General features: G+C 40.0%; 2 protein-coding genes across 2 annotated transcripts; both read right to left on the bottom strand.

Annotated features, from left to right (window-relative positions):
• Positions 1 to 77: 77 nt before the first annotated feature.
• Positions 78 to 10221, bottom strand: cfap251 (cilia and flagella associated protein 251). The gene is made up of 21 exons (XM_021621570.2): positions 10075 to 10221; positions 9356 to 9641; positions 9115 to 9255; positions 8820 to 8929; positions 8619 to 8727; positions 5053 to 5133; positions 4857 to 4934; positions 4720 to 4764; positions 4414 to 4616; positions 4044 to 4232; positions 3698 to 3948; positions 2839 to 2990; positions 2538 to 2711; positions 2218 to 2405; positions 1998 to 2112; positions 1685 to 1848; positions 1518 to 1608; positions 1254 to 1397; positions 840 to 1068; positions 547 to 648; positions 78 to 436 (listed from the first exon to the last, which is right to left on the bottom strand). Exons 2-21 carry the CDS (start codon positions 9620 to 9622, stop codon positions 285 to 287), a joined length of 2985 nt encoding a protein of 994 aa, XP_021477245.2. The 5' UTR covers positions 9623 to 9641; positions 10075 to 10221; the 3' UTR covers positions 78 to 284.
• A 105-nt stretch (positions 10222 to 10326) lies between these two features.
• Positions 10327 to 14933, bottom strand: LOC110536058 (26S proteasome non-ATPase regulatory subunit 9). The gene is made up of 6 exons (XM_021621584.2): positions 14762 to 14933; positions 11599 to 11698; positions 11227 to 11408; positions 10979 to 11080; positions 10712 to 10800; positions 10327 to 10544 (listed from the first exon to the last, which is right to left on the bottom strand). Exons 1-6 carry the CDS (start codon positions 14870 to 14872, stop codon positions 10514 to 10516), a joined length of 615 nt encoding a protein of 204 aa, XP_021477259.2. The 5' UTR covers positions 14873 to 14933; the 3' UTR covers positions 10327 to 10513.
• Between the last annotated feature and the right edge of the window lie 183 nt (positions 14934 to 15116).

Raw genomic sequence — 15116 nt, 5'->3', positions numbered from 1 at the left:
GAATTAATTCGACTTTTTTTACTTGACACAATAAGGTAAACAATTATAGTGGATGAATAAATTAAATACATTTGCAATTAAATGTTTATACATTTTTAATATATAACATCTGATGTTTTCAATTGATCTTTATTAGCAATTTATATCCAATAAAAGGTCATATCAAACTACACCCATAAGGAAACGGCTGTCAATCATGTTTGTGGGTGCTTCATGAACTACAATCTTCCCATGAGTCTTTTATAGAATGAGCCCCACACTCTCACATGCAGTACATGTAATTCCTATACAACTTCTGATCCTGAGGGGGACAACATTCCCTCTTGGGAGGAGTGAAGAATCTCTTTAATATAAATGGGGAATCCCAGGATATCACTTGCAAATGTTTCCATGGAAATCACCTCTGGGATCTCACTCTCCAACACATCTTCTGCATCTGTCCAACACACACACACAGTTTTAATGGTAGACTATCAAAACCGTGTAATTTCAGTCTCATTTTGAGATTTTTAGATACTACTTTAAACTGAACATGGTGATACATACCATCACATTCAAAAGCTCCCAGATCAGGTCCCCCCCCTTCTGGATTTAGTCCTACCAGTGTGGTGAAACATTCTGCCAGCTCATTTTCAGTCATGTGTTCCCCTGAGGCAAAAACAGGGTTGACGTGTTATTAGAATGAAATCCCATCACTGACACAGAACAAAGGAACATAAGTACATAACGCTTGCAAATTGTAAATACTGACAGTACCCTGCATAGAATTATAGACACAGCAACCAGAAATGTGTGGGGACTAAGAAGATGCAGATTTACTGGCAACTACACTAGCACACCTCTGTCCTGGAGGAGTTCCAGCAGCTCGATCTTGTTCACCACAGGCTCTCCCATCACATAGGAGTCACCCAGGACCTGGAAGGTGTGAAGCAGTTCCTTCCTAGAGATGCCAAATGCTGGCCGGTGGTTGACGTAGAGCTTAATGAATTCCTCCAGGTCTATGTTGGTCACATATCTCCCAGACTCAGCATACCTGCTGAACTTGACTTCGTTCTGCATGTCCTCCAGCTGGATAGAGTCATGATCAACAAACATTACTCCTTTTATATTGAACTTAACTCATTGTTAGAACTGAAGATGTTATTATCACTGAAAAACAGGTAAGAAAACAGAAAATGATCAAAGACATAGATTGATCAATTGTTTCCAAATTAGCCTAGTCATCACATTAGTCCTCATTGAGGACTTTGTACCTCTTGCTCAGTGGGGAAGAAGCCCAGAGCCCTCATGACAAAGGGGACCTCTGCTAGGGGGATTCGGGTGGACACCTGTCGCATCTCCATGGAGTCAATACCTTGGTTACGCAGCTGACAGTAATAGAAAAAGTCCTCCATTTCCTAAAGAGAAAAATGTAAGTGTCAGAACAAACAAGTATTGTACAGCCATAACAACTGATGTACCCACTATACAGTTATGAATATTGATGGTTACATGATAAATATATTACTTTAACCTACTCTAAAGAGTTCCCCGTCTCGCCCTCCATCCAGGAGGCTGTAGAAGGGGATCAGCTCTTTTCCACCCAGGGATGCAGCAGCCTCTAATGCACTAAACACACAACAAGAAATAACGATTCAGTTCAACAGGACAACTCAAGGGTCTATTCAGTGAAGGGTCTACTCACTTTAAACTAATCTCCCATGAGAGGACTGTGCAGTCAGACCCCCCAGCAGTGAAGACATATCGACTGTCATAGGAGCAGGCCATAGCAGACACCCCTGTTGGGTGGCAGATCAGAGCAGAGGACTTGTGGGGGTTCCCATCAATGGGCAGAATCTGGACACCTACCTTGAAAAATAACAATGACAAGTTACACTGAAACCAGTATCTCTTCATTAGGCAACAAATACACACAAGTCTGGCCCTTAAATTAAGACATATTTGATCTGACTTAGGAGAAGGTGGTTTGATATGATTGGGAGTGAATCAACACTTACCTTGTCTTTTGTGATGTATGCCATGTAATGAGCACTAGGGTCATGGTCCTTAGAAAATGGAAGCATGGCCATCTTTTCAACTGGAGACCCGTATGTGGGACCAAGGAGTGTCTTTCTGCAAGAGAAACCAGAAGTATTCATTTGTGGCCTTTATACTACACCCCAATGACACAGAGATGGCCAAAAATAAGAATACTAATCATGTTATTTGGCCGCTGACCTGCACATTTTGGTGGTGCTATTGAAAAGCTTCATTTTGTAAAGGTCCGAGGCGGTGAGCAGGAAGTCCTCTGTGGTGAGGGGTGGGTACCAGGCCATACAGGTGGGCACAGCGCTCTGCTCAATGCGCTCAGAGCTCAGGATCAGCAGCTCATCCTTGACTTTGCTGTTCTGCAGGTCATACTCTACCTGGGCAATCACCACACCAAGGCAAAGTTATCCAAAGTGAGTCAGCATGTCTAGTGGTTCAACATGTGAAGAAACATGGCATGTAAGTAAACCAGAGTACTCCTATAATAAGTGTGAGCGATTGGGACTCACAAGCCTGCGGTCCATGCCCAGGGAGAGTAGTCTGGGTTGGGTGCTGTCCAGGTACACCCCAAATAGGAGATCCCTGATGGGCTTATAGTGGGAGTGGTGTCTCCCCAGGTATTTCCAGCGCTGCATGCTCTTACCGGTGTACAAGCAGAACACCATCACCGCTCTTCCAGCATCCTGACAGTAGCAACAAAACAGGAGGGGAAAATGCAACTTCAGTTTGATTATAAGGCTTCAAGGTAGTGGGCTCAAACCTGTTACTTTCCCTATCCCAAAGCCAGAACCACATAGTGTGTCTGCTCACCGCTGTGGCCAGGTAGAGGGAGTCTGAAGAGAAAGTAATGTGAGTGATGCAGTCTTGGCTGAAGTTGAAGCGCTCCTCTGCCTCACTCAGCAATGTGCAAGCATCCAGTACATGGACAGATCCACTGGCAAAGCCAACCGCCAAATAAAATCCTATTCACACAGTGGTGGAAAAAGATACCTTAATAGAAAATGACTCATGTAAAAGTGAAAGTCACCCAGTAAAACACTACTTGAGTAAAAGTCTACAAGTATTTGGTTTAAAATATACTTAAGTATCAAAAGTAAATGTAAAAATATAAATCATTTCACATTCCTTGTATTAAGCAAACCAGACTGAACGTGTTTTCTTGTTTTATTATTTTACGGATAGCCAGGGGCACACTCCAACACTCAGAAATAATTTACAAATGAAGCATTTGTGTTTAGTGAATCCGCCATATAAGAGGCAGTAGGGATGACCAGGGATGTTCTCTTGATAATTGTGTGAATTGGAAAAATGTTCTGTTGTGCCCTCGAAATGTAACTAGTACTTTTTTGGGTGTCAGAGAAAATGTATGGAGTAAAAAGTACATTATTTTCTTTAGGAATGCAGTGGAGTAAAAGTAAAAATAGTAAAGTGCAGATACCCCCCAAAAATACTTAAGTAGTACTTTAAAGTATTTTTACGCCACTGTTCACACACACAAGATAGCCTGGTCAAAGCTGAGCCAACTCACACACAGACAGATAATATGTTCTAAGGGGAGTTATCCATACACCACAAATTGAATTTGAGAAAAAGTGAGATCTTTCTACCTATGAATATAGTTTTACTGTATAGGAAATTAAACAGACAAAAAAAGCCTCTGCTGGGTCACCTTGGGGGTCATAGGTGATGCACTGAATATGCCTCTCCTTCTCAAAGACCCTGCTGCAGATGGACACCTTGCGCTCATAGTCCCACACCTTCAGGATGCCGCTGTGGCTACCCATGGCAACAACTGGTTGCTGGGGGTGACAGGCCACAGCATGCAGTGCCTCGCAATGCTCACGCAGCAACGTCTGCAGTACACCACCCTGTGCATTCACATGTACCACCGTCGAGTTGACTGTAGACAGGACAAAGTTCCTACAGACGAGAGGGGGGTTTAGAGGGGGAAGGAGAACAAAGCAAATACGTTACACATACACTGGGGCACAAACTGGCATCACACTGATTCTCACCGGATAACAAACATCTTGGCTTCCAGAGTGCAGTCCTCCAGATAACCCTGGCTTCTGTTGGGTGGAACTTCCTTGGAAAAGGAGATTGATGTGATTGGGTCCAGGTTGAATTCACTGTACCAGCTGATGAGCTTGAAGTTCTCATCATAGAATTTCACATGGCCCAGAGTGTCACCAGTCACAATGAAGCTAAGGAATCAAAGACCATGGGGATATACAAGGAGAGCAACAGTTAGAGAACAACAGCTACACATACCAGGCTGCAATACAAATAACAATACTTCAATAGTGGTAAGGGAGTTGAACTCCGAGCAGAAAGATAAAGCTCCTGTTTCAGCATTGTTTGAAACCTTGAATGTTGCATGTTCACCTGTCAGTCAGAGTGAGCACGGTAATGCCATCCTTCTGGAGGGGGATGAGCTTGATGGCTCTCCTAACAAGGTGTCTTGAGGTAGAGGAGGCCCTAACCATGTCCCACAGCACCAAGTTGCCTACGGAGGTGGCCGAGAGGGCCTGAAGCCCCCTCCAGTGGAACACAGACTGGCTCAGCATGCCCACAACCTTGTTGAAAGTCTTTGAAAAGATGGTAAAACCACCAGAGTGAAAGGTGAGATTATTACACAATTATTACAATGACATGATTACAGGTTCTATAAACAACTAAACAGGTCCTTACCTTGTCCAAGAGCTCTGGGGCAATATAATCAAGGTGCTGTTTGTCCTGAAAGATATAACTGACAATCATATACTGTAACGCTAGCTAATAACTGTAGCAGTGTTAAACCCAGAGCAAAATAAAACTGTGGTACTTGCCCTGGTGTAAAATAAGACTTGGCTCTCACTGTTGCTGAGCAGCTGAGTAATGTCGTTGGGATTAAAAATGATATGATTCTGAAAAGGAATTTAAATCAGAACATGTTGTAAAGTCATACATTATTGCAGATATTATCATATGAATGTATTCAATTATATACACTATCTTAAATATAGTGAGACCATAAAAGCTTACCTGAAAACCATACTCCGGGTTGAGGTCAGTTACACACAATGGATCCTCTGTCTCATTTGTCCAGTCCCATATACAAACTCGCTGTGAACAGATCAGAAAGTCCTGTCCACTGTTTGTGTGTTTAAGTTCAATTAACAACATACACCTAAACTAGAGGTCGACCGATTAGGATTTTTCAATGCTGATACCGATTATTGGTGGACCAAAAAAAGCCGATACCGATTAAATTGGACAAGTTTTATATATATATTTGTAATAATGACAATTACAACAATACTGAATGAACACTTTTATTTTAACTTAATATAATACATAAATAAAATCAATTTAGTCTCAAATAAATTATGAAACATGTTCAATTTGGTTGAAATAATGCAAAAACACAGTGTTGGAGAAGAAAGTAAAAGTGAAATATGTGCCATGTAAAAAAGCTAACGTTTAAGTTCTTTGCTCAGAACATGAGAACGTATGAAAGCTGGTGGTTCCTTTTAACATGAGTCTTCAATATTCCCAGTTAAGAAGGTTTAGGTTGTAGTTATTATAATAATTATAGGACTATTTCTCTACATACCATTTGTATTTCATATACCTTTGACTATTGGATGTTCTTATAGGCACTATAGTATTGCCAGCCTAATCTCGGGAGTTGATAGGCTTGAAGTCATAAACAGCGCTGTGCTTCAAGTATTGCGATGAGCTGCTGGAAAACGCAGGAAAGGGCTGTTTGAATGAATGCTTACGAGCCTGCTGCTGCCCACCACCGCTCAGTCAGACTGCTCTATCAAATATCAAATCATTGACTTAATTATAATATAATAAACACACAGAAATGCGAGCATTAGGTCATTAATATAGTCAAATCCATAAACTATAATTTCGAAAAACAAAACATTAATTTGTTAAATATGGAACCGTTACCTATTTTATAAAACGGGTGGAAACCCTACGTCTAAATATTGCTGTTACATTGCACAACCTTCAATGTTAAGTCATAATTATGTAAAATTCTGGCAAATTAATTAGGTCTTTGTTACGAAGAAATGGTCTTCACACAGTTCGCAATGAGCCAGGTGGCACAAACTGCTGCATGTACCCTGACTCTGCTTGCACTGAACGCAAGAGAAGTGACACAATTTCCCCAGTTAATATTGCCTGCTAACATAAATTAATTTTAATTCGCAACGAGCCAGGCGGCACAAGCTGCTGCATATACCCTGACTCTGCTTGCACTGAACGCAAGAGAAGTGACACCATTTCCCTAGTTAATATTGCCTGCTAACAAATTTATTTTAACTAAATATGCAGGTTTAAAAAAATATATACTTGTGTATTGATTTTAAGAAAGGCATTGATGTTTATGGTTAGGTACATTGGTGCAACGATTGTGCTTTTTTCGCAAATGCGCTTTTGTTAAATCATCACCCGTTTGGCAAAGTAGGCTGTGATTCGATGATAAATTATAAAGGCACAGCATTGATGTGCTGTGATTCGTTGATAAAGGCACTGCATTGATTATATGCAATGCTGGAAAAGCTAGTTAAATTAGTAATATCATCAACCATGTGTAGTTAACTAGTGATTATGTTAAGTTTGATTGCAATGTAATCGGCCATAATCGTCATCCAAAAATGCAGATTACTGAATGTTATGAAAACTTGAAATCGGGCCCTAATTAATCGGCCATGCCGATGAATCGGTCGGCCTCTAACCTAAACATTACAAATTGGAAGACACACTCATCCAAACATTCAAAAAACCACTGGTATATTTCACAATTTATGTTTCCCCTTAACTTTAACATGGGCCTTAAAAAAAAAAAAAGAGCAGCTCGGCTGGTTCAGCTGAATTACACATTATTCTATCTAACTACACCCCCACATGCCATGTCTGGAAATACGCAGACAGATGGATTAAAAGTAAGTTTACATCGTAATACTTCTGACAGCCCAATTTCTAGCTCCGCCTACAACTTCTGGACTTTATAGCGTTCCCAAAAAGCATGGATTATTGAGTCATTATTAGTTTTACACTTGAGACATGACTGCCCTTGTGCTGTAGAATTTGTGAATTTTGTCTCTTATATAATACATTCTATACATTAGTTTGTAGTGGATTATGCATAAATTTTTGTTAACTGTAATTTCATTAGTTATGCTCCAACTTTCCCTCCATCCTGTGTCAACATCATCTCTTTTTATAACTTGGTTCCAGTAGTTTTGTAACGGTTTTCTTCCTCTTCTGACGAGGAGTATGACGGATCGGACCAATGCGCAGCGTGGTAAGTGTTCATGTTATTTTATTTAAACTGAACACAAAACAAAATAACAAAGAGAATGAACGAAAACAAAACATTCCTGTCAGGTGCAGAAACACAAAACAGAAAACAACTACCTACACCCCATAGTGGGAAAACAGGCTGCCTAAGTATGGTTCTCAATCAGAGACAACGATTGACAGCTGCCTCCGATTGGGAACCATACCAGGTCAAACACCTAGACATATAACACACAGAACAAAACATAGAATGCCCACCCCAACTCACGCCCTGACCAAACTAAAATAGAGACATAGAAAAGGAACTAAGGTCAGGACGTGACAAGTTTATATTGTTTTCTAAGAGATTGTTAGTTGGATATGCAATCTGCAAAGGTCTGGTATATATTCCCTATCACATGAACATCCTTTTCTGACTCAAATAAGATTCCCTGAAGGTTGTTCTGATGTCCAAAATATTTCAAATCGACATTTTGTGATATGTAACTTTTAAGTTGTGTGTATCTAATACTATCTACATTGGTCAGTCCAAAATGTATTTTTAATTCTGTCATGGAAATACATGTATTTCCTGTTACCAAGTCATTGACAGTTTCTATGACTTTAGTTTTCCATGTAGCCCAATTCATCGATTAATTCTGAAAAGCTATCCAAGGACTGTTCCATAAAGGTGTGTTTTAGGGTGGGATATTGTATTTTGTAGAATCCATTTTGTTTTCTTCCATACTTTTATAGTGTTCTTAACTATGAAGTTGTTAATGTTTTTAGCTTTATCCTTTGACAATAGACACATGAAAAGATTCTGGGGATGAGCATGTGGATCTTCAATATGTACCCATTGTTGCTCTTTAGTACATTTAACTATATGTCACAAATAAAAGCCTTGGGTGGCGAGTTGATACAATTCCAAGTCTGGAAGGTTAAAACCACTCTCAGACTTAGGAAAATGTAAAACCTAACTTTTTATTCTATGACATGTATTTGCCCATATAAAGTCTGTTATGACTGAGTGTACGTTGTTAAGGAATGTCTTCGGTGAGGTAATTGGTATTACTAAAAATAAATACTAACTTTGGCAGGCATGCTATTTTAAAGAGGTTTTAGATTTAGATATGATACTTTTTCACAGAGTAGTTTGGATGTAGTGAACTACTTTTTAAAAGTAATGTTAGTTAAGTAAACTATATTTTTCTTTAGGGTAGCGTTTGTGTAGCTCAACTTCTTCCAGTGTGAAGTAATTGGTAGTTTGGTAAACTATATTTCCATTGTAGCTTCCCCAACACTGAGCTTACCTGAACATCTCCAGCTCCAACTGTTACCAGGTATTTGGAGTCCTTTGACAGTGCCAAAGCTGCAACACCGCCCTCAGGGTGACTGTCAAATAATGTCCGCACAGGAATCCTGAAACATAAGCCAAACAACCACTGTTTCAGAATAACAAATTGAAACAGATACAGCAAAAATATAAATGTACTGTTAGAATATAGTTCTACCCTGAAAAGGAGTCCCAAATGATCACCAGACTTTCCTGTCCTCGGTCTGCTGTCACCAGCCAGCGCCTGTCCTCACTCACACACAAACACGAAATGGGGCTGCTGTGACCCTGTGGAAGGTGACCTTCAAGTTTATGTCATTACTATTTGCCTTGAACAGTTATTATTGGCTTTACCTTTGCCATTGAACACTGGCATTCCTAACAGCATAGACATAGCACTCACTCCCTATACCCACAGGCTTTTGCCTACTTCTGACCTTTGTGAGTACATTTAGGCAACTGCTGGGCCTTACCTGAAGGACATGTTGTGAATTTGATGTTTGGTCGTACATGACGGCTACATTGGTGCCACCATACAGGATCACCAGTTGATCCTGGTCCTGAAGGCTGAAGACAGGAAGAGCCCTGTTCATCCCAAAGGCCCACTCCAGTGTCTGTCAACAAACACATTACATTTTTCAGATATTGTGCTTTTTTTCTTAGATATATATAATTGAATAAAAAATGGTATGATAAAAAGCTAATTTAATTTACCAGTGCATGGGTTTTTACATGAGGGGACTTGGGTAACAGTGTCATTTTAGTGGCTGTGCAGACTTGAGAGACAGTTGGACTCTGATCATCTGTCTTGGGTTCCCCATTCTGTCCACTGACACAGTCACTCATTTCACCCTCCCCTTTACTATCCTCCTCTTTTCTCTGAAGCAGATCCTCTTCACCCTTGTCGAGGCCAGTTGTGGCCTGCTGCTCCTCTGGAGGGCTAGGCAAGGGGTCATTGCTCTCGGTTCCAACACCTGACATGACTCAACTCATCACAGGCCTGGTGTATTTTCAGAGAATAGACAAATGCAATTTGAAATGAATGGGTACCATGAGGGCAGTAGCTAGCAACAAAAAAAACGATTGGAGCACAATGTGCTTAGTTGTCAGTTTGTTGATGAAACATATCTAAATGTATTACGCCCACAATCTAGCTTTGTTTAATAGCTATTTTCTGCAAGTCTAATTTGAAACCTACTTAGGTTCCTACTTCTACTAACGTTAGCATGGTATGACAGTGTTCAATAATAAATTGGCTAGCTAGCTAGCGTAAACTAACTAGCAGGCTATTAGCAAGTGGACTGTTTCTTTAAAGGGGTTCAGCAAGTTGTTTCACGACGAAGAAATAAGACGAATAAACAATGTAAACTATAAATGCCCTGTTTTAGCTAAATATTTAATCGACAGTTGTAGTTGATCAGCAAAATACTCACTTCAGAAACGCATGAACCTACAGCACTGTCTTGTATGAAAGCATCTTGTTGCCTGGATACGCTTGCTGTACAGAGAATGGAGTGGCCAGAGCAAACACGTGCCAAACAGATGTCTGGGCTTCTCACTTTTTTCATATTTTGGCAATTAATTTGTTGTAACATGTTTCTTCAGGTGAAGAGTTTGGCAAAGGGGAATGTCATCTGAAGAAAACCATTTTCACAATGAAAGCAAATGTAAACTCACACAGAAAATAACCTTAAACAATACTTTTATTAGAACATGAAATTAACATTAAATCAGTTGAAATTGGCAGTCTTCTAATCTATGGGCTCAAACATGTAATTAACTCACAGCCACCCAGTGGCATACCAAAGCAGAGCTAGTGGTAAGGTTGACCCGAAGATCTTTATGATCCTGATCCTGCTGGTCACATTGTTCTTATAATTTTTGGATGGGCACAATGTTGCATCTGTTGGGGAAAAAAATAATAAGCCGTCAATAGTCAATCTCTCTTAGATATATATGCATCTTGGCATGGCATGTATTTTAACATCCATGCTATCAAATGTGAACTACAGTAAAATTAGATAAAATAGAAATCAGTCTAACATCCAGCTCAATAGGTAGGAAACTCACCCCAGTAAACCTCTCCCTGACCACTGCTGTGGGGTAAGGCCCATTTGTGTTTTCTGGCCATTTCGAATCACTGTAACGCTTAATGGTTTCTATGGAGAAAATGGAAAGACAACATGTCATGCCTGGTAAGTTATCACTGTTACAGACTGCATTTCATTGCTTTCATCATGATACGTGAAATTATCATGATAATGATGAGGTCATTTGGCATATGAACAATAAAATAAAAGTGGTTATAACAACATTATTCTGATCAGACTAACATACCCCTTCACTATGCTGAACCACCAAGGCAATATTCTGCAGGTTCTGGAAGGTCCTTGTGTTGACGGATCCAAACGCTATGATTTCATCATTAACTCTCAGGCCCTATGGGGAAGAAACATACATTTCTCACAACTGAAAACAAAACCACCCTTAAATACCCCAAACAAACACTAAGTAAATACCCATGCCAGTGTTGTAAAAAAAAACTATTTATGTTTTAGGTCAATCTAGGAACTGTAAACACTCACAGCCTGACAGGCAGGGGAGCCTTGTGAGACAGCATCCACACGGGCGAAGGGAGAGGGCAGGGTGACCTCCTGCTCCATGGACTCTGCCTGGTCCTGGTCCCGCTTTGCCTTCTCTCGAGCATGCAGCCTGTGCAGGGCCTCCTCAATTTCCACCATGATGGCTTTGTGATCATTCTGTAGACCTGCCACGTTGACAGGGTTGTCATAGTAAGCAGAGAAAATCCAGTAGGCAGTAGCATGTGAGCAAGGGAACCCTTTACACATGGCAGAAGCAACGTACTGCATCACTGTAAATTGGTTGTCTAACTGTTGTCAAGTAATGTGTCAGTCAAAACATTTTATATTGAACAGCAGTGCTCCAAGCTCTCTTACAAGAAATACCGTGCCTTGCTGTTCTGATCTGGTACACATTAACATCTGCGCGAGGGAAGCCCTCTGCATCAACTAGAGGACCTTCCATTCCAACGCCTTGCTAAAAGGGAAGACACAAATTATAAATGAAGGGAAAACATATTTCTTGCAGAATAGATGTTTTTTAACCTTGACTTAATTTGGCACATCAGTTAAGAACACATTTCTATTTACAATCACAGCCTACCAAAAGGCCTCCTACGGGGACAGGGGCTGGGATTAAAATTAAAATCTAAATATAGGACAAAACACACATCACGACAAGACACCACAACACTACATAAAGAGAGACCTAAGACAACAACATAGCAGCAAAAATATTATAACCCCACAACACGCATGCACGTTGTTTCTAACGTTACATAAGCAGTGATGTAAAGTAACTAAGCAAAAATACTTTGATGTACTACTTAAGTCATGTTTTCGGTATACAGTGGGGCAAAAAAGTATTTAGTCAGCCACCAATTGTGCAAGTTCTCCCACTTAAAAAGATGAGGCCTGTAATTTTCATCATAGGTACACTTCAACTATGACAGACAAAATGATGGGAAAAAAATCCAGAAAACCACACTGTAGGATTTTTAATGAATTTATTTGCAAATTATGGTGGAAAATAAGTATTTGGTCAATAACAAACGTTTATCTCAATACTTTGTTACGTTTTCTGTAAGTCTTCACAAGGTTTTCACACACTGTTGCTGGTATTTTGGCCCATTCCTCCATGCAGATCTCCTCTAGAGCAGTGATGTTTTGGGACTGTTGCTGGGCAACACGGACTTTCAACTCCCTCCAAAGATTTTCTATGGGGTTGAGATCTGGAGACTGGCTAGGCCACTCCAGGACCTTGAAATGCTTCTTACGAAGCTACTCCTTCGTTGCCTGGGGTGTGTGTTTGGGATCATTGTCATGCTGAAAGACCCAGCCACGTTTCATCTTCAATGCCCTTGCTGATGGAAGGAGGTTTTCACTCAAAATCTCACGATACATGGCCCCATTCATTCTTTCCTTTACACGGATCAGTCGTCCTGGTCCCTTTGCAGAAAAACAGCCCCAAAGCATGATGTTTCCACACCCATGCTTCACAGTAGGTATGGTGTTCTTTGGATGCAACTCAGCATTCTTTGTCCTCCAAACACGACGAGTTGAGTTTTTACCAAAAAGTTATATTTTGGTTTCATCTGACATTCTCCCAATCTTCTTCTGGATCATCCAAATGCTCTCTAGCAAACTTCAGACGGGCCTGGACATGTACTGGCTTAAGCAGGGGGACACGTCTGGCACTGCAGGATTTGAGTCCCTGGCGGCGTAGTGTGTTACTGATGGTAGGCTTTGTTACTTTGGTCCCAGCTCTCTGCAGGTCATTCACTAGGTCCCCCCGTGTGGTTCTGGGATTTTTGCTCACCATTCTTGTGATCATTTTGACTCCACGGGGTGAGATCTTGCGTGGAGCCCCAGATCGAGGGAGATTATCAGTGGTCTTGTATGTCTTCCATTTCCTAATAATTGCTCCCACAGTTGATTTCTTCAAACCAAGCTGCTTACCTATTGCAGATTCAGTCTTCCCAGCCTGGTGCAGGTATACAATTTTCTTTCTGGTGTCCTTTGACAGCTCTTTGGTCTTGGCCATAGTGGAGTTTGGATTGTGACTGTTTGAGGTTGTGGACAGGTGTCTTTTATACTGATAACAAGTTCAAACAGGTGCCATTAATACAGGTAACGAGTGGAGTACAGAGGAGCCACTTAAAGAAGTTACAGGTCTGTGAGAGCCAGAAATCTTGCTTGTTTGTAGGTGACCAAATACTTATTTTCCACCATAATTTGCAAATAAATTCATTAAAAATCCTACAATGTGATTTTCTGGATTTTTTCTCTAATTTTGTCTGTCATAGTTGAAGTGTACCTATGATGAAAATTACAGGCCTCTCATCTTTTTAAGTGGGAGAACTTGCACAATTGGTGGCTGACTAAATACTTTTTTGCCCCACTGTATGTATTTCACAAATGATATTTTTGACAACTTTTACTCCACTACCTTTCTAAAGAAAATATGTACCATTTTTTCCCATACATTTTCACTGACACCAAAAAGTACTCGTTAAATTTTAATGCCCAGGCAGGAGAGCAATATGGTTCAATTCACACACCTACCAATATCATCCTACTGGCTCTGATCTGGCGGACTCATTAAGCAAAAATACTGTGTTTGGAAATGATGTCCGAATGTTGGAGTGTGCTCCTAGCTGACCGTCAATTTTAAAAACAATACCATGTGGTCTGGTTTGCTTAATATAAGTAATTACTTTACTTTGTCAAGTATGACAATTGAGTCATTTTTCCACTGCTGTACCTACATTTAAAACCAGATACTTTTACTAGTATTTTACTGCGTGACTTTCACTTGAGCCATTTTCTCATAAAGTATCTTTACTTGAGTATGACAACTTAGTACTTTTCCCCACTACTGCTGACAGTGGTGTAAAGTACTTAAGTAGTTTTTTTGTGGTATCTGTACTTTACCATTTATATTTTTGACAACTTTTACTTCACTACATTCCTCAAGAAAAGTATGTACTTCTTACTCCCTAAATTTTACCAGACACCCAATAGTACTTGTTACATTTTGAATCCTTAGCAGGACAGGAAAATGGTCCAATTCACACACTTACCAAGATAACACATGGTCATCCCTTTTGCCTCTGATCACAAATATATATTTTATCAATTATGTCTGGGCGTTGGAGTGTGCCCCTGGCTATCCATACATTATAAAAACAATTCAATGGTGCTGCCTGCTTTGCTTAATATAACGAATTTGAAATAATTTATACTTTTGATTCTGAAGTATATTTTGCCAATTACATTTACTTTTGATACTTAAGTATATTTCAAACGAAATACTTTGACTTTTACTCAAGTAGTATTTCACTGGGTGACGTTTACTTGAGTAATTTTCCATTAGGGTATCTATACTTTTACTCAAGTACAATTGGGTACTTTTTTCCACCACTGACTGTTGATAAGACAGACTGAATAAAAGCAGACTGACATACAACATATTGGAAAAAATAACCTAGTTTGAGCTCGCTAACGATAGCTGGTCCACAATGTAAACGTACCAACTTACATCTTCCAAAACGTCGTAGTAAGCTTTAATTTGTTCTTCCATGTTGTCTTTCTTTTTTATAAGACTTTGGACCGCTTCCATTGTCGAATTTCCATTGTTTTCCTCAGTCATCTTTATGATCCTCTGGTCCGGAAAGAACTACAACTACGAGTCGGCGAACAGCAAATACGTCCCAGAAAGCGCGAAGTAAAACTTCTTAGGTGCAGTGACTATTTCCGGTTTCTATGTGTTGCAAACCGTCGTAAAAAAAAATAGTAATACTGTTTTCAATGCGAGACAGAGTGCAGAGCTAAATTGCCTATAAAACATCAAAACGTACTTACAAGAAAATCTGCTTCTTGGTTAAAGCAAAATA

The sequence above is a fragment of the Oncorhynchus mykiss genome, chromosome 11 (genome assembly GCF_013265735.2).
Source record: "Oncorhynchus mykiss isolate Arlee chromosome 11, USDA_OmykA_1.1, whole genome shotgun sequence".
Classification (NCBI taxonomy): Eukaryota; Metazoa; Chordata; class Actinopteri; order Salmoniformes; family Salmonidae; genus Oncorhynchus; species Oncorhynchus mykiss.
This window is presented reverse-complemented; position numbering and strand designations above follow the sequence as displayed.

Excerpts from the sequence above, each read along its gene's own strand:
- cfap251 (XM_021621570.2), bottom strand. The coding sequence starts at position 9,622 with ATGTCAGGTGTTGGAACCGAGAGCAATGACCCCTTGCCTAGCCCTCCA. Across the intron at positions 8,930-9,114 it reads ATTCACAACATGTCCTTCAG|GGTCACAGCAGCCCCATTTC; the intron begins GTAAGGCCCAGC and ends CACCTTCCACAG. Across the intron at positions 3,949-4,043 it reads GCCAAGATGTTTGTTATCCG|GAACTTTGTCCTGTCTACAG; the intron begins GTGAGAATCAGT and ends TCTCGTCTGTAG.
- LOC110536058 (XM_021621584.2), bottom strand. The coding sequence starts at position 14,872 with ATGACTGAGGAAAACAATGGAAATTCGACAATGGAAGCGGTCCAAAGT. Across the intron at positions 11,081-11,226 it reads GCTCCCCTGCCTGTCAGGCT|GGCCTGAGAGTTAATGATGA; the intron begins GTGAGTGTTTAC and ends TCTTCCCCATAG. Across the intron at positions 10,545-10,711 it reads TCAGGGAGAGGTTTACTGGG|ATGCAACATTGTGCCCATCC; the intron begins GTGAGTTTCCTA and ends TTTCCCCAACAG.